The 19,745-nt window shown below is 37.2% G+C and overlaps 1 protein-coding gene across 2 annotated transcripts in view; it reads left to right on the top strand.

Moving 5' to 3' along the window:
* Window positions 1-6,797: 6,797 nt before the first annotated feature.
* The window catches only part of LOC109057143 (protein FAM171A2-like), a 33,637-nt gene continuing 20,689 nt past the window's right edge, over window positions 6,798-19,745 (top strand). The window contains exons 1-2 of one of the 2 annotated variants that reach the window (XM_042727839.1): window positions 6,798-7,059; window positions 18,537-18,764. In XM_042727839.1, coding sequence (XP_042583773.1) covers window positions 6,960-7,059; window positions 18,537-18,764 — 328 coding nt within the window. In that variant the 5' untranslated portion in view covers window positions 6,798-6,959. The remainder of the gene's footprint in view (window positions 7,060-18,536; window positions 18,765-19,745) is intronic. The other variant, XM_042727829.1, reaches the window with a different exon arrangement.

Below are 19,745 nucleotides of genomic sequence, written 5' to 3'. Positions count from 1 at the left end.
AAGTAGGTCCACTCGTAAAACATGTATATGAGGTAATATGCTATGTCTAGGATTACTGTTAACACGTTCACTTAATCGGTTTTGCGATACTTATGCACAAGTTTCTTTTCTCCTGTCTCAGCTAAGGAACATAGGCCCCAGTCCAGTCAACGCAAAGCTTATACTGGGGTTTCCTGTTCCACAAAATGAGTCCTATCTGCTGCATGTCTTCGCTAATGCCTCTGAAGAGCTAATCTCCTGTCAAACAGACTATTCCAACATCGACCCACGTGGAGTGAGAGTGCCCCCTACTGACCATCATTTCGAAATTGAACTCACTGAAAAAGTCTGCAAATATCCTCTTAACACACTTTATACTTTTGAAAAATGCACACCTATATCTGTAAACACTGGCTTTTACCCTAACAACAATGTGTGGTGGTACTGTAGTACAATGTTACCATTTATTTTAATACCATACTATATAATAATCGATTATACTGAACGACTACCGTAATCATAATTATTGGTATTTACATGTCACTTCAAGATACTGTGGTATAACTATGGTACCATGTGCAAAAAAATCAATAGTGTGTGTGTATATATATATATATATATATATATATATATATATATATATATATATAATACAGTTAATGGCACTAACTGCTACCATACCTATTTATCTTGGTTCACAGTAAAGCTGGAGTCCTCCAATGCCCATTTTCATCATATGATCAGCAATGGCAAAATAATGTCCATGTGGTACGGTTTGGAATAATTACGATTTTTTTAAATGTTTTTGAAAGTCTTTCATGCTCAACAAAGCTGCATTTATTTGATCCAAAACACAGTTTACAATTACGGGGCCAAGCATTCCAGCGGCAAAATTAGGAGTTAAGCATGGCATGGAGCATCAGACCAAATGCAACAATGAGTAATAAAAGCAATTTTAGAATTTTAGATTGTAATTGAAATGGCTGAAAAATCGAATTCAACCTCTAGTAATATGATTAAATGGCTTATCACTTTTGACCAACAGGTGGCGCTGTAATCAAATCATTTTGATGTGTTCTGCGTGAGGTGACAATGGCACACACAAAGTTTGTTGTCATTATGTCAAAGCTTTGCAAAGATATAGCCTCAGACTCATTTTGGAACCATGCCTAAAATTTGTAATGGTGCTGTACGAAAATGGTTTTGTCAATTGACACTTAATGCATAACTTTCTGTCAGCACAGTCTGAAGGTGATCTGACTCAATTTTGGTTCAAATCGGACCAACAGTTGAGGAGGAGTTAGAAAAAGTAGGTTTTTAACATAAATCAAAATGGCGGACAGGGAGTTCCGATTTCCTAAGTGAAAATTGATATGTATGTTGTTAGGACGACCCAAGGAATATTTTGAGACCAGTTTCATTACAATAGGCTAATGCAATCAAAAGTTATAAGCATTTTTGGAAATTTTATAATTAAAGGTTAATGAATGGCTTATTACTCTTGGCCAATAGGTGGCGATGTTACCAAATTGATGTGCCGTGGTCAGTGTGAGGTGACAATGGCACATACAAAGTTTGGTGTAAATATGTCAAACCTTTGCAGAGATACAGCCCTCAGATGCAGTTTGGCATCTTTCCAGCAAATTCATTCATGCGCTAAATGAAAACTGTTTCGTGTATCGACAAGAAATCCATAACTTTTTGCCAGCTTGGTCTGAAGATGATCTGAGCCAAATTTGTTAAAAATTGGACCAACGATCTAGGAGGAGTTCAAAAAAGTAGGTTTCCAACATGAATCAAAATGGTGGACAGGAAATTCAGCCAAAATTGGTATCAGTGTTCTCAGCATGATCCAAGGAATCTATCAACATCAGTCTCATTACAATTGGTTAATGTAAGCAAAAGTTATTAGCATTTTTCTAAATTCCATTATAACTTTTGACTACAAAGGTGGCGCTGCCCCCAAACTTTTCGAGTCCCATGAGGTTATGGAGCCGAAGATTTTTGTAATTAGTTTCATAATGATATGCTAATCCAAAATGGCTGACTTGGGAAAACTGGACATCATTCGATTCGACATGATGCACTGAATCTGAAAAAAAAAAAAAACGTTTTGTGATTTTTGGCCAAACCATTCAGAAGTTATGAGCAAAAATATCTATTTTTCACATCTCCTGACCACTAGGGGGCACAGTGCCAAAACACTACAGGTAGCCTCAGGTCATGCTTGTTACAACACACACCAAGTTTGCTCTCAATACGCCAAACCGTTTCAGAGATTTAACCTCATATCCATTTTTGCATGTTTTCATAGAATTTGTTTGCGGGCTATTCCAGAACAGTTTGACTTATCAACTTGAATTCGGTTCACCGGCCTTTTTTAGAATTGTATTTTTGTGGTTTACAGTTCAAAAGTTATTAGCATAACATTTTTGAAATTTGGACAAGTGGTGGCGCTAGAGAGTTTGAGTTAGAGACTCCAAATTTGCCATGGTTAATGTTGGGACTGTCCTCTATCAGTGTGCCAAATTTCACAACTTTCCCGCAAGTGGTTCTATGGGCTGCCATAGACTTGCGGCGGAAGAAAAAAAGAATGTTAACGATTACAACAGGTGCCTCTGCACCTTCGGTGCGTGGTCCCTAAATAGTAATATTATGAAATTATTACAAATTAAATGCTCTCTATTTTGATCAGCAGTCACTACTGCAGTCTTCAGTGTCACATGATCCTTCCGAGATCAATATGCTGATTTGGTTCTCAAGTTCCATTTCTTATTTTTATAAATGTTGAAAACAGTTGTGCTGCTTAATATTTTTGTAAAAACTGTAATGCGTTTTTCCCCCAGGATTCTATGATGAATGGATAGTTCAATAAAAAGGCATTTATTTATATAAATATTTTGTAACAATGTAAAAGACTTTACTGTAATTTTATTTATTTGACAGTAATGTTGTGATTCGTCTTTGCCAGTAGAGGGTGATATCACCCCTCTTGTTAACAGTAGTTGCTTATTCATTGAAATTTTGATAATTCCACAATTTGAGCACATGGTTTGTACAAATGCCTCCAACTCTTATGCTTCATAAAACTATATTTCAATGGATTTATTATTACATATTGATATATCTTTCACTGTGCAGAACTGCCTTCGTTTTGAGTGTGAGGCTGCAGGACTGCAGAGAGATGAGAGGGCCATAGTAAGAGTTAAAGAGCAGACTGTGAGTACAAACCTTCTTAAAGGTGGGCAAAACTTTAAAGACAAAACCCTAGACCTTTAATGAAGTCATCTTATATTCATAGCCTTTTCTCTCTCTGTTTATATTTCCATTCACGGCTCGGAGACCATAACATAAATTTTGTACTTCGTTGTTTCGTTTGGTGGTTTGTATCATGAATTGTATGCAACTCCTCATTAAAACTACTTGAAATCTTAAATCTATCTAGACATATACAAATATAGTATGGAGACGTCCAGATGGACAAGAGGAGGTACCTTTGTGGTGGAGAGTAGTGTCAGTCATTGCTGGACTGCTTCTACAGTCTGCGCTGAGCACCATCTTCTGGAAGGTACTTCTATATGTTGAACAGCAGAGGGCGCTTTGTCCCATACAGGTCTCCTGGCTAACAACAAACAAAGCATATTACTGTAAAACAGATATGTGCATGCTTACCACTTACCAACTTCATCCATGTTAACATACAACACTGTATGTTTTAATGTGGGTTTTTTTAAACGTAACCATTGTCGATGTGATGATGATGGTGATGACGTGCAGCAACTGAATGGAGAACCTAATGAGACAGCTTGATGAGACATCACAAATCTTGAGCTTTATGATGCTTTAAGGTTTTTAAAAGTTTGTTTGCTAATTTTATTCTATTCTTTCTGTAATTGTATTAAAAATGAATCATGGTTATAGAGATGCAAGCATTAGTTGACCAGCCCAGCATTTTGGGATAATTTAAATGATGTCTCTTAATTTGGTTGATGATATTTTTTTTTGTTGTTGAGTTTAGTTTGATATGTGAAAATTTTATAAAAAGAACTGTTTTTTATTTTAATATATTTTCAAATGTAATTTATTCCTGTGATAGAAGTGCACTCAGCATCACTTGATCCTTCAGATATCATTCTAATTTGCTTTATATTCAGCCATAAATAGAAGTAGACCACTGATACTCACGTCTTGCGTTTCAGTTTATGTTAAGGAATGGAGATAAATGAGCATCGTCTCCAACCCACTGCCCTTGTTAGTAACATTCTTAGCAGTTCAGATGGGTGATGATTCATTTTGATTATCAGTCATAATGAGATCACTGAGCTGTAGAACAGATGATGAACACTGAGCTTTATTCATAAACCATTGTTACGTAAAATGTCACATTTATTGAACAATTTGCACCGAAATTCATTATGCATATGCTTGACTAATTGTAAGTCATTTGATTTCTGCCTTTTCTTTTCTTTTTTTTCCTTTTTTTAATTTTCAGTCATTAAAATGTCATGTCTGCACTGAAGTGTGTAATTATAATGCTTTGGGTTTGAATAAGTAATTAGACATTTGTTTGTGAGCACAGTTTGAGGCAAAAAAAAAGTAAACAGTGTATGGATAAGAATCACATAACTTAAAATTGTTATCAGAAAAGTATGGTGTGTGGCTCTTAGAAGTGCACTTAGTGATTTACATTTAGCTTAAGCCTTACTCGTCTGCAGTCTTTGCCCTCATGTGAGTCATTTTAAAGGTGCCATATAATGCATTGATAAGATATTTTAAATTGTTCTCTGATGTCCCCAGAGTGTGTATGTGAAATTTTATCTTAAAATACCCCACAGATAATTTTTTATAGCTTGTTGAAATTGCCACTTTTATTAAGCCAAAACGTGCTGTTTATGTGTATGTCCCCTTTAGATGAAAATGAGCTGATGCTCCCGCCTCCCTTCTCAGACGAGTGTGGAGCATCAAGAGCTCATGCTCGCGGTCATACCAGTGTTACGGTTTAACTGGTGGTGACCGTGTTACTGATCCTCACATTGCTTCCAAATGCAATTTTTAACTACCACATTCCTATTCACCATCATTCTGGTAGCACATGAAGGCAGCACTAGTGAAAACCGGCAGAGACAATGGTGGCTTTAGCAATATTAGCCTTACAAAGAGCGAAGAAGCTCTTTTGGAAAACAAAATATGAGGCATGATGCTTACTTTGTCTGGAGTCTGGACGTTTGCACACAAAGCGTTGGTATCGATCCCTCTTTCAGAAGCAATCTTTGCACAACTCCAGCACTGAACTGACTCTCGTTTGTGAGGCAGTCCGGCATAAAATGTTAGCACAAAAGTATAGGACTTATGGTTTTTTTTTTTTTTTTCGGGACATTCCCTTCGAAAATGAAATTTATCCACTGTGTCCTCAGCGGTCTATGGAGACTCCTATGTTCGTTGGGGCATCCCAACACACAACACTTTTAATGCCTCTTTGGCGCTGACATTGTATCTCCAGCATCTACAGCAAGAAAACAGTAATGGCGGACCACTCCTTCTCACTCAGGGCTGTGTATATGCTAATAGGGCAGAGAGCGTCACAAATGGGCAGGACTTTACCCGACTATGATGTCATAGTAGTGAGAAATCTGGAACGGCTAGGGTGGAGGGACTGATTATGATTTATTAGGATTATAAAACAATGACTTGGTGGATTTTTACTATTATAGGCTGGTTGTTTTTACACACTGCGGCCACACAACTGTGTTCAAACACCTTATAAAAGTGATTTTTGCATTCTATGGCACCTCATATTTCTCAAACATGCTGTTCATTTAATTGTGTAAAGCTTCATTAATTAGCAAATTTTTTGTGTGTGTGTTGCCTTGAAGGAGTAGTTAACAAAAAAAAATTGCTGAAAATTTTATTAACCCTCAGGCCATCCAAGATGTTAATGGGTTTATTGCTTTATCAGAATAGATTTGTAGAAATTTAGCATCACATCGCTTGTTCACCAGTGGATGCTCTGCAGTGAATGGGTGCCGTCAGAATGAAAAAAACAGCTTATAAAAAACATCACAATAATCAACAATTAATCCATACAGCTCCAGTCCATCAATTAACATCCTGTGAAGTGAAAAGGTGCATGTTTGTAATAAACAAATCTATCATTAAGGCATTTTAACTGTAAACCAATGCATCAATCTGAAATATGAGTCCTATCCATAATATTGCTTTCTCAAGTGAAGTCATCTTTTCTGAATCAGGAGAGAAATTTGCTCAAATCAAGTACTGTGTTTACAAAAAAAAAAAAAAAAAAAAAAAAACTGTCAGAAACAATTCTAAACAAATTTGTCAGTGGATTTTGATGTGAGAGGGGATGGATTTTTCACTGGAGCAAGCATTATTATTAATTATGGATTCATATTTATTCCATTAAGTTAAAATGCCTTAATGATTGATTTGTTTCTTACAAAAACGCAGCGTTTTACTTCACAAGCCATTAACTGATGGACTTGAGTTGTGTGGATGACTTGTGATGTTTTTATCAACTTTTCTGTTTTTATCATTCTGACGGCACCCATTCACTGTAGAGGAACCATAGTGATAGTGCTACATTTCTCCAAATCTGTTCCGATGAAGAAACAAACTCGTCTACATCTCGGATGGCCTGAGGGTGAGTACATTTTCAGCCAATTAAATTTTTTTGCTTAACTATTCCTTCAATCAATAAAACGCTGGAAACGGCCTTCAAAATGTGCCAAACGTGAAAAGTTGCATATGAGCCTCGGCCGACAGAGGACGCATGGGAGCACTGCACTTCAAAATCTCCCCCACCCATCTGGGACAACAGGACTGAAAGAAGAGGAGCCGTCGTTTTCGGGAAGGGAGTGGGCACCCGTGGCAACCGCACTTTATAGCAGTCAGACTTGTGCCATCCCGCAACGAAACATGGATGAACTGCTACTTACGGAGGATCTGACGATGCCGCTGTAAGAATGCGTCCACCGCACACCTCCCGCTCTTTTTTTCTTTTTCTTTTCCTCTGTAGTGCTTGGAGGACGCTGGCGAAATCACTGCCGACCCCAGGACCAGTTGGTGAGTTTGATTTGAGACCAGTTGGTGAGATGTGATATTAGTGTAGCGCGGTGTAGAACGGAACATCGACTCGCGGCTTTATTATGTAACTGCCGCATTTGCGCTCACAGCAGTTTATCACGCGCAGTTGCTTTTGTGCACATTTACTTTAGTGTCTTTTGGGAGTTACAGTATGGAAACAAAGGATTTCAAACTCAGACGAGCCCGCCTTTTATCTGTAAAGTGAAGAAGTTAGTTAAACGGGCCATGAGCTTCAGAAAAACAGTTGTATGTGGCATTTGTTTCATTCCTATCTTGGTTTAAGAGTGCACGTTATCTTGTGACAAACTACAGGCTATAGTGAAGCCAGTATCGTTTCGTATTTTAAGCCCACCCACACTGCTATTTCCATAAAAATAAGTAGTTCACTGAGAGATACATTGGTTTCTTATTTGTATGAAAATGTGTTTATTGTAAAAGTATATGGGAGACCGATGTAAATTGTAATTATTATTATTAGCCTATTATTTTCAATGTAACTGTTACACCAAGGGGGGAAAAAACGTTATTTGAAATAGAACATATGTTGACCTTTTGTGACAACTTGCCCCAGTGGGAGCCTGTCACACCATAATATGGACTCCGCAGAGTATTAAACAGCAAGATTAAAATATAAGATGTGGCATATATAAATATCAAAACATTGTTTTGGCCAACAAAATTTGCATTTAAGAGAAAATCAAACATTTGTGTAAGTGCCCCGCTACACACACACACACACATAGCCTAAATAATCATTTAAATCTTATTTCTTTAAACAAATAAACAAATGACTTGAGTGTTATTCAGAACAGTTTATGAGTTTTCTTGCTCTAGTTTTGTTACTCTAGTCTGGTGGCAGTTTGTCGCCACAGGACCTAGTGGATCTTTAGGAGCTGTTTGTGCAAACTCTTTTGTGAACCCCCCTTTCTTCCTCAGCAACTTCCAATGCATATTAATGTGGGCTTGGAGCTTCTTTTCTCTTATGCGCTTCATTGGTGCTTGTACTACTAAGCAGCTCACAAACTCAGCCACAGATATTTCAGCCTAAGTTCTGCCTTATCTCTGAACCATTTAAACAGAGAAATTAAAAAAAAAGTCTGTACTGAATTTAAAATTTTGACTGTCAGCATTTGTTTAGTCTTTTTGTGGTTAGTAATCTGTATCCTGCAAAGTCATTAGAGGTTTTTTGACCAACATCAGAAGTTCATTACTGGACTCCAGCCTTTACTGGGACCCTTTTGAAGAGAGACCTAAAGGTGAAGCCACATCATAAAGCTGTGTGTGAGTTCCCAGTTCTGGAGCTGAGAAGGACCTGGGATGACATTTTAAAAAGTCTGGGATCCGTTTTAATCAATGTTTTACTGTCTACTGGAAAAGGCTCTGCTGACTAAGCTCTCCTTGTTGTGCTGATAGGAAACATTAAAGTCAGAGTCAGTCAAAAACATGTGAAGGTTTTCCTCAAAGTTATAGACATATGAATAAATAAATTATTAGCCAAGAATAGATAAAGGAATCAAGGCACAAGCACCAAAGTACAATATCATTCTCCTTCTAGTAAGGGTTTTGTTTGTTTGATTTTTTGGTTCTGTGTACTAAATCTTTTTATGCACATATTAAGTATATCATGCATATTAATAAGTTGTTTCTGAAAATTAATTTGTTTGGGAAGCAGACAGGATTTGTCTTAACCAGTAAGAGATAATGTTATTCAACACATTAGTTTTTGTTTCTCTCTCTCTCTCTCTCTCTCGCTCTCTCTCTCTCTCTCTCTCTCTCTCTCTCTCTCTCTCTCTATATATATATATATATATATATATATATAAAATGTCATGCCACCATCAAATGTGCCCTTTAAACCTGACCCAAGAGTCTTTAAATGTAAATTATTATGAAAAATTATGATCATTTATTGCTGTTAGATTGGGAAGACAGCAGCTAATTACCTCAGCATGACTCATTTTCCAGCATCATTATTTTCTTAGAATTTCTACATCCTGCTTCTTTCCTCCAAAGTCTATACTTTAAAAAAAAAAAAGTGATATTGTCAAGTTCAAATGAATCATTTCAACTCAAGAATTACGAGTCCGAGTACAGAGTCTACCCATCATCTAAACACAATAGCTGGATGGCAGGGCAGTTTCCTGTTACTTCTCTAGTTTTATCTTGATGTTCAGGAAACTCGACACTGATCTTTGCATGCATTTTTGTGCACATATAGAATTTTTTTCTAAACATATATATTTGTCATGATCTTGCATCTCTTTAAGCAGGATCATTTAACAGCTGTGAGCTAAAGGGCTGTGTGAATCACATTGAGGCATCAGATGTTTGCTACTGACACGGTGCAAAGTATCTACCAGAGCGTGAAATATTGTTATCCTGATGGGTTTTTGCAGTGGCACGGTATGCACATCACCGTTCTAATCAAGCTGACACATAGAGCCACCAACTCTGATTTGGGACAAAGGCCTGGCGAGGGCAGGCCAGCCAAGACACTAATGCAAAATGACTGCTGGAGATCTTAGTGTGTCCGTCTGTGCCTTTAGGCAGGTGTTGACCATGCCCATTTTGGACAGTTTGAAAAACAGATGTGCAGTTCCTCATATAATGGTTCTGAGCCAAATAGCTGTTTTGCTCTTCTCTTTTGTCTTGCATTCATGATTGTGTAGGATACTGTCCTGTCACCACATAATGAGACATTGCTTTGTCAACTTCCAGTAGATTTCATGAGATTCCCTTTAAGGGGGTATTACATCCTTCTCCTCTCATGCAAAAACAAGGGTTACCATGACAGCGCTTATTTGAGTGCTGCCCCAGCTTGCCACTCTATGCTTTTATTTGGGGCACAATTGCAGCATTGTGCTGCATGACGCTTTTATTAGATGTAATTGAATTTTGGAACCTGTATGACTTCATAGAGCTCGAGTGATATCACATCAGCCATGATATCAATCACAAGTCAGTTTACAATAAATTATATGTTTACATGATAAGTATGTAAAACAATAAAAAAACAATTAAACCACAAAAAAAAAAAAAAAATTTAAATGCTGGATTATGCATGCCAGGCCAGTAGTTGGCGATGTCACTTTGTAAAGAACCTTGCAGATGCCTATAGACTGAAAACACGTTTTTATAGTTCACGCAGTGACGACAAAAGAATAGTTTTCAAAAATTTGCATTTTCAGGCCCCCAAAACACAGCTGTTGTGTAAATGACCAGTCAAAACACACAAAAAGTTTAGTGAAGGGTCAATTGTGCTGAGGATTAAAACAAGGTGTTTTCAACAGAAATAAGAGGCAAGTTTTTTTGTTTTTTTGTTTTTTGTGGTAAGCAACTATTGTCAATAGAACCACCATTAGGGAAAGATGTGAAGTGAATTGAATTCTGTTTTCGTCTGCAAATTCAAAGCACCTGTATGTGCTTTGGCAGGTCATAGAAAGGCCTTTCTAAGGTGATGTCGTGCTTTGACAGCAGATCTTTTATTTAAGGCTCTTTATAGCATGGGCTGTTTGTGGGCTAAAGGGTACAGAATAGCTTGGCAGGATTTTCTGGTTACACGGGCCGTCACAACTTTAAGGAGTGTGCGTCTGGCCATCAGCCCACCATGAACTCCCCGGGCAGCTGTTCAAAGGTAGGAATTTCTTTGTTGACACCAGACACCCTAACGCTGAGAGGAAATGGCAGATTTATCAGCAGCAGAGCCCCTGTAAACCTGACCTCTGAGGAGATCCTGCTTCACATCATCAAAGTGTGTCCAGATATTTTGATTGGTGGGTGTAAAAAGCTTTAGGGAAAGAACGCATGAAAAATTGGAGATTACATCATCTACGTTAAACACGAAATGGCCTAATGCCCCTAAAACACAAAGCAGCCAGACATCTTCTAGTGCAGCAGTAGAGCTTGTTTATAATGTTAAGTCTGTGTTTTGCTCCGTTTATTGTGTCTAATATGAGTTTGGTGATGTTTTGAAATATTAATCTGGATTAGGCTTTAGAAAGGGTTCCTAATTTTGTTTGTAATCCTTTTGGTCATGCAATATTCTTGTTACTGCTGGCATCTTATTCAGTGCAAATAAATGAAATGTAATGAAACAGGATTGATTCTATCACGTTAAATACATTGCATTCACTTGCATCTTAGGCTGGGCAAAACTAAAATCTAGTTCTGCCTTAGTGCTCATTTTGTAGTTAATCTGTTTAAAGTATTTTTTAATTTCATACTTATGTCCAAATGTTAAGCCTGTTTTTGCTTTTATTCTTGATAGGGTTCAACTCTAGAAGCCTTGTTGTACTTGATAAATTGTCTAAATATTTTTTTCTTTTTTAAGTGCCCACCACTGACAGATAAAGTGAGCAGTCTTGTGAATCTCAGGCTCGACATTTCAGACGTTTCCTCTCATCAAGCTGTGCAGAAGTCTATAAATTCCCTGAACAACAATGGGTTCATTAGAGCTGAGTCAACACATTTCTGCTGTGCTTTTCCTCTCAGGGGTTGTATCAACACCTTTAGGGCCCTTAGAAGATCATTTTTTTCCTTTCCAGCAAAATCTTGAACTTTAGATGACTGGTTTGTTTTTGCAGGCCTTTAAATCTGTAAATGTACCAGCTAAATGTGTACTGAGTCTGACCTTGAATTATTTGATCTTACATTTGCCCTTGCTCCTTGGTTATTTTCCTCATATAACATCCAACCAACATGCTGAAAATATCTGGAAAAGCTCCAGAATCCTCATGAGGTTGCCTAGAGGAGACAGGGACCGCATGCATCTCAAGTGTCATTACATGAAGAGTAGATGTGCTCTAGTTTTAGCTGAGGAATGAATAGCAGGCTCTTTGTTAGATATTTTTTGTCTGATTATTACATAACGTTTTGTCCTGCTGAGCAGGACCTGGGTTACTGTTTTCCTGTTTTCCTTGGCTTAGGACATCGTCCAGCTGCTGCTGGGGAAAGGGTGAGGCTTTTGAAAATGATTTATGAGCTGTTCTCTGTGACTCAGGACTCTCCAAACTGTCTTATACCAATGGAGAGGTGAGAGTTTGCTCTTCATAACACAGACACTTTTCTCACACCTGCCAATGGCAGATGAAGCTGTACGTATTTATTTCTTACAGGCTACCGTGTGTGTGTGTGTGTGTGTGTGTGTGTGTGTGTGTGTGTGTGTGTGTGTGTTTTGTATTTTATATTTTGTACATGTATTTTATATTGTTGTAGTTATTTTATTCATTATTTTAATACATTTTATTTTAATTTAATTTTTATGTATTATGAAATTAATTTGGTTGTTAATTTCATGCAATTTTATTTTGTGTAAATTATTTTGGAGTTACTTTTTTTTTTAGCACAGATCATTATCATTAGCCCCATAATCATTCACAAAATCATACATATGACACATGCTTTTGTTTCTTATATTCTTTATTTTTGTTTGGGTGATTTATGTGAACACATTCATTTGAATAGTGCCCGTCACTTCAGCAACAGTAAGGTGTTTTATTTTTACAAATCATCTGAAACTATGTATTAGGCTATTCCTTATGTATGTATTATGTTCTGGCCAAAGTTTTACTTGCATTTGGTGCTAAGTGAGTGTTACTTTTGGACCCTGCTACCACACATACATCAGTACCTGTGTTTATTCAGCCCTCACAGTACGGCTACGGCTACACTGCCTTTATGTCTGAGACTTTGTAAGCAACCCAGCAAAATCCCAGTGGTTTTGGACAGGCAGACATTCCTGCTTGGCTGTTAACACATCATCTGAATGTCTAAAAAAAACAACAGGGTGGCCTGGAAGCATCGGTGACACCGGGACCACCTGTCAATGAATTAATTGCACCTTTTTGCCTTGGTGTAACTTGGAGATTTGTCTTGTAGGATTTCCCCACTCTACCATCTTTCCCCGGTGTCACATTGACGTTACACTTGCCTGAACAATGAGGCTTTCTAATTTAAAACCCGATGGTGTCATTGTAGTGAGATAGAGAGAGGAAGAGATTTGCAAATCCTTCAGTTAAATTCTAGCAACAGCAACAACACCATTTTGGCTGCTAAAGAGGCAAAAAATAAATAAATAAAAAGTTGATTGGTTAATATTGATAATTGTTTAATTTTAAATGTTTATGGTCCATTAAGCATTATTAAATTGCAGAGAAGACATTTCAGAAGGGTAGAAATGTGTTGTTGTGTTTGAAATGTTTCATATGTGCAAAGATTTTGCAAATATCTGGCAAATGTCCCTTAGTACTTCACTCCAAAGTGCTGTGGTCTCTATTCAGTCTCATCAGATGCCTGTAAAATAGACAGTCAGCCTGCTGGGAAATGCTGCTCCTGACTGCCACTGTGTTCAGGAGTGAGTGGAAGAGATTTCATTTCTTAAAGGGATACTCCACCCCAAAATAAAAATTTTGTCATTAATCACCCCTATGTCGTTCCAAACCCATAAAAGATTTGTTTGTATTCGGAACACAATTTAAGATATTTTGAAAACCGGGAGGCTTGTTACTGTCCCATAGACTGCCAAGTAAGTTACACTGTCAAGGTCCAGGAAAGTATGAAAGACATCGTCAGAATACTCCATCTGCCATCAGAGATGAGAATACGACTTTATTCAATAATTCACTGTATGCCCTTCTGTATCAGCTGTGCTGTTTCTACGTGTATTTAGCTTTGATTTGAAAGAAAACAGCGCATCCTTGTAGCAGGATGATACAGAAGAGCATAAGGTGATGCTTGACACTGTTGACAATGGAATTATTGAATAAAGTCATTATTTTTGTTTTCTCGTCGCTTCATAATGTTACGGTTGAATCACTGATGGCAGATGGAGTATTCTGACGATGTCTTTCATACTTTTCTGGACCTTGACACTGTTATTTATTTGGCAGTCTATGGTGGGGTTTCCCGTGCTTTTAAGTCAGAGATGTCCATGATAAATGCGCTGCTGCCCCGCGACCCCCAACACCCCCACCCCCACCTCAACAACCCCTTTTTTTGGAGCCTCCAAACACCTTTAACTTTAGCAAACAGTGGGATACGTTGTGTTGCTGCGCGTGATGGTCGTACGTAACTTGATTGTGATTGACGCTGACGTAATCTCGTAATGTCTGGGACAAAATTACAAATTGAATTAAATATATATATATATATATATATATATATATATATATATATATATATATATATATATATATATATATATATATTATATTTTTTTTATTTGTATCAGACTTTTCTGAAAACACCATTTAACAAGTATTGAATTAACCCTTTCACACGTAAGTTTTTAAAATATTCTGGGTGACCCCCCCAGCGTGAGTTTTTCAAGGCGATCGTTATTTAGATGTGTCACTTTATGGTTTCCATGGTGACGCGTCATTGCTTGTCACGTGACACACCGCAGAAACAACAGAGCTGAATGAATGATGATCTGCTTTTATTTTTCATTCATTTTGTCATTTTTCCTTTTTTATTCAAAATATTCACAAATTTGTTAGATATGGCATGAAATAGCTGATATTCCGATTGTCAAATATATGCAAGTGGAAGTGTTTTGTTGTTTAAACACCTTTATAACGATCGCGTTAGTTGAGCTGTATGCGCGATGGGCGCCGCCATCTTAGTTTGTGCCGCAGACGCAGTTCAGAGAATCGGATCTGTTGGATTTACAACACGTGAATTCATCCACTTCTCCCGAAATACATAAAAGTAAGTGGATGGTGAACTGGGAGAATAATAGAGTAAACTTTAAAGTTACTTACACAATGTGTATCTGATATGCATAAAATGTGTCTAATTATAATGGAAAGGATTATTATTGCCTCGTCCTTTGACATCAGTGTGTATTTTACAAACTCTAAATGTATTGTTTTTTTTTAGTACTTATATGTCTGAAACCTAAAATAAACATTATGTGGTTGAAAACACTGAAAAGTTGTGATGACAGCTCTGAGCGCGCCTGTCTCCGGCTCAGCGCCAGCCAACGCGCGAGAGCACATTTGAATTTCACGTCATGCACTGACCGGTGTGATCGTACACTCCAGGGACCAGCCTAGACTGATCACACCGGTGTGATCGTACACTCCAGGGACCAGCCTAGACTGATCACACCGGTGTGATCGTACACTCCAGGGACCAGCCTAGACTGATCACACCGGTGTGATCGTACGTGCGAAAGGGGTTAAATTAATTGCAACAAAAATATATAGGGCCTATATATTTTTTCCACTTTTTTTTATAGAAATCATCTCGCGACCCCTGCGCCGGGGTCCCGCGACCCCCCGAGGGGTCGCGACCCCCACTTTGGGAACCACTGGTCTATGGGACAGTCACAGGCCTCCCGGTTTTCATCCAAAATATCTTAAATTGTTTTCCGAAGATGAACGAAGCTTTTACGGGTTTGGAATGACAGGGGGGTGATTAATGACAACATTTGCATTTTGAGCTGAAGTATCCCTTTAATACAAGCAAATAATGAAGTGCTGTTTGTTTTAAAGAGGCGACTGGACAGGACTAAACATGGAAAGAGTATGAAAATGTAGTCTTCAATTTCACCTTCCACTCAAAAGCAGATAAATAATTATACTTGGCAAATTAATGTTTTAGTTTTCAGTAAACATTCAGTTATAGTAAAATAAAAAGTTTTTCTGTGAGTTAATTTTTTCCGCTGAGGCTCAGAACTTTTTATGTCGCAGAAAAGTTTCCTGGATTATTTGCGCCTTGCACTTCAGCTGAAACAATAGACAGGAAGTGGAATACAGGAAATCCTGGTGGTTGAGTGGATTCTGTTAATGTTTCTCTTAGTGATCTTGAATGTGTAATATTTTCTATTTACTGTTTTCTATTTTAATATATTTTAAAATGTAATTTATTCCTGGCTGAATTTTTAGCAGCTATTACTCCAGTCTTCAGTGTCACATGATCCTTCAGAAATCAATTTAATATGCTGATTTGGTGCTTAGTAATCATTTATTATTATTATTATTATTATTATTATTATTATTATTATTATTATGTTGATGACAGTTGATCTGCTTAATTTCTTAGTGGAAACTGTGATAAGTAGTAGTTCATGATTCTTTGATAAATAGATAAAGTATTTTTGAAATATAAATCTTTTGTAACAGTTGTCTTTACAGTCACTTTTATTCATTTTAATGTTGCCTTGCTTAATGAAAGTATTAATGTTGTAATTAAAGTATTAACAAACTTTTAAATGGTAGTGTGTGTGTGTGTGTGTGTGTGTGTGTGTGTGTGTGTGTGTGTGTGTATATATATATATATACACACACACACACACACACACATACTGTATATACAGTACAGACCAAAAGTTTGGAAACATTACTATTTTTAATGTTTTTGAAAGAAGTTTATTCTGCTCATCAAGCCTGCATTTATTTGATCAACAATACAGAAAAAATAATAATATTGTGATATATTATTACAACTTAAAATAATTGTTTTTAAATTTATTATACTTTAAATTATCATTTATTTCTGTGATGCAAAGCTGAATTTTTAGGATTATTATCACATGATCCTTTAGAAATCATTCTAATATGATGATTCATTATCAAAGTTGGAAACAGTTCTGCTGCTTAATATTTTTTCAGAACATGTGATACTTTTTTAGGATACTTTGATGAATAAAAAGTAAAAAAAAAAAAAAAAAGCTATGTTTTTTAAAATATAAATTTTAAATTTATTATACTTTAAATTATCATTTATTTCTGTGTAGTCAGTAATTTTTTTTCTTTCTTTTTTTTTTAAATAAAATCAATACTTTTATTCAGCAAGGATGTGTTAAATTGATAAAAAGTGATAGTAAGAAAATATATTATTAGAATATATATTATTAGAATTTTTTTTTTTTTTTTTTTTTTTTAATAAATGCAGTGCTTTTTAACCTTTTATTCATCAAATGTATTAGACAGCAGAACTGTTTCCAACACTCATAATAAATCAGAATATTAGAATGATTTCTAAATGATCATGTGATAGACTGGATGTTACATGTGACACTGAAGGCTGGAGTAATGATGCTGAAAATTCAGCTTTGCATCACAGGAATAAATTATTTTTTTAAAGTATATTCAAATAGAAAACTATTATTTTAAGTTGTAATAATATTTCACAATATTACTGTTTTTTTCTGTATTTTTGATCAAATAAATGCAGGCTTGATGAGCAGAAGAGACTTCTTTCAAAAACATTAAAAATAGTAATGTTTCCAAACTTTTGGTCTGTACTGTATATATATGTCTTTTTTAAAAACATCTCAACGATGCTTTTCAGGCCAGCTGTTTTTCTGGATATTGTCCTTTTCTAGTCTAGTCCTTTTATGCTCCACTGAGTTTTACTATGGATGATATTATGAAAACAAGGTAACCAAACAGTTCGCTAAGGGAATATGACCTTTTCTGTTCGTGCAGGTGGATTCTGCCTCTGTGTGATTCATGTGGGTTCTTTGAATATAATCATCATTGTTGTGCGATTAGGTCTGCAGTGCATGACTGGTTCAAAAATCTCATTTTCGGAAGCAAACTTGTGTCCCCTTGCCAGGAAATGCAGGGACCCATTTTTTCCCCCACAGTTAGCCTGCTGACATCCCCTAGTATCCATAGTAACGTGCATCAATTGACCCATTTAGAATTAAAGAACGAGAGGTTCTGAAAGACGCTGCAGCATGTGAGCGTGAACAGGATGTGAAGCAAGCCTTGCATGAATGGAGTGTAAAACAGTTCTGGTTGGGAAAACATGACTTGTTCATGACTTTTCCTTATTAAGGAAAATTTACATTTTTCACAGAGCAAAATGTTCACTGAAACTTAAAAACTGTATTTTAATGTATTTACAGTAAAATACATTGAATTTAATGTGCCCAGAAAAAAAAAAAAAAAAACATTTACCCAGACCCCCAAATTAAAAAAAGGGCATAGACTTGCTGTCTTCCTGGCCTGTTTACATGTCTCTGGTAGTGCCCTTGTAAAAGTTCTGGGGGGATGAACCAGGTCATCCATTTCGAACAGTAAGCACGTGTCCTCAGCTAGACAGATTTGCTGCATTTGCACAGTGTCAATCGAAAATGCTGGCAGACATTCTGTCTCACTGAAAGAGCTCAAAGGCACTCTGTTTTCGACTCTTCAATGTAAACAAACCAGAGTACTTAACGTGTCGGATGAGGACAAACATTTCTAAACATAGTCGTCTCATCTGTTGAATGTAGGCCACTGGGTCTAGAGGTGTCTAACATAAACCATGAATGTGTTGTTAAAAGAGACTTGACAAAATTTTATTTCCATACACTGATGTAGTCTCGGGTAGCTTGTGGCACAAGACTGGTCCACAGTGGCGTTTTCTCAATTATGTCAGTATATTCAGAACTAACTGTATTAAAATGATTTTCTTTCATAAAGGAATATTGTTTAAAATGCCTTGAATTCTTGTTTCCACAGAGGTGCTGATTAAAGTCCAGGTATTTGACAACAGCGACCTGTCACCATTAAAGGAATCCACAGTTCAGGTGTGTGGAAACCAGACGGTCTTAGCATCCAGCCTTGCAGGAGGAGATGGGATTGTCACACTTACGTTCCTGTACCGGCCAGGAACATGGGTCATCGTCACGGCATCAAAGCACGGATTTGTCACAAACTCAGCACCCTGGCAAGCCAGCCGCATCCCGCGTGAGTACTTCCTGTAGGACTGAACATTTTTGCCATAGTGTCAGGGGAAGCCTGCAGTTTATTGTTAGAAACAGAGTATTCAGTTTCATTCTGAAATTCACACACATTAACTGGACTTCCTGTCAAAACTGCTAAAGCAAGACCAGTATGTGTTTATGGGCTTGTCTGGAATCATGTTAATCCCTTATTAAAAATGCATAAGTCATTTGTCTTCAGATTAAATGGGCCCTGGTTTCAATCTAGATGCCCCAAATGTTACCATTTATTTAGGTTGCTTTTGAGTAACCTTAGAAAGAAACACAAAAATTAGTATCCAATAACCCCTGATTTAGATTACGAATTTAGCACACGCTTTTATCCAAAGCAGCTTCAAGTACATTTAAGGTGAATGTATTATTGGTTTATTAGCTATTACATTGCCATTTCAAGTGCAACTGTTAGCATTATGACATTTTTGCTCATGGCCTCAGTGAACTTTTCAAATCTGATGAGTGATTTGCGATCTGTTGGCTACATCCTATTATTTAGATGAACCATCTAGATCTGTAATCCAGATGAAGCTTTGCACACAAATGGACAGGAATGTTAAATAACACTCACTGGGCTGAGGAGCGTGCTGACCCACGTTGTGATACCTAGCAGCTGTTCGGAGTCAGACCCCAGACGGTCATGTCCTCTTTTGAATCTCTCGCTCCACAATTGGTTTAATTTTATTTGGACAACAACATCGTGTTCTCTGCCGCCCCTCTCTCCACCCAAACCCCACCCAGTTATGGGGTCAGATCTCTGGGGGGGGGGGGGGGGGGGGGCAGTGAAGTCACGTATTTCAGCATGAAGCTGTCTGTACGAGCAGCTGGAAGCCACTTAGCCAGTGGGGTTACAGATATGGAGGCAGCCAGCAAATGTGGCTCCATGTCGTGTCAGACCAGCCGGGCTGGTGGAAGAAGGCCTCTTTAGTATGACATTAGCCTCTTGGGGGGG

Source organism: Cyprinus carpio, chromosome A3 (genome assembly GCF_018340385.1).
Source record: "Cyprinus carpio isolate SPL01 chromosome A3, ASM1834038v1, whole genome shotgun sequence".
Taxonomy (NCBI): Eukaryota; Metazoa; Chordata; class Actinopteri; order Cypriniformes; family Cyprinidae; genus Cyprinus; species Cyprinus carpio.
The sequence above is the reverse complement of the archived record's forward strand: the minus strand, read 5'-3'. Positions and strand labels throughout refer to the sequence as shown.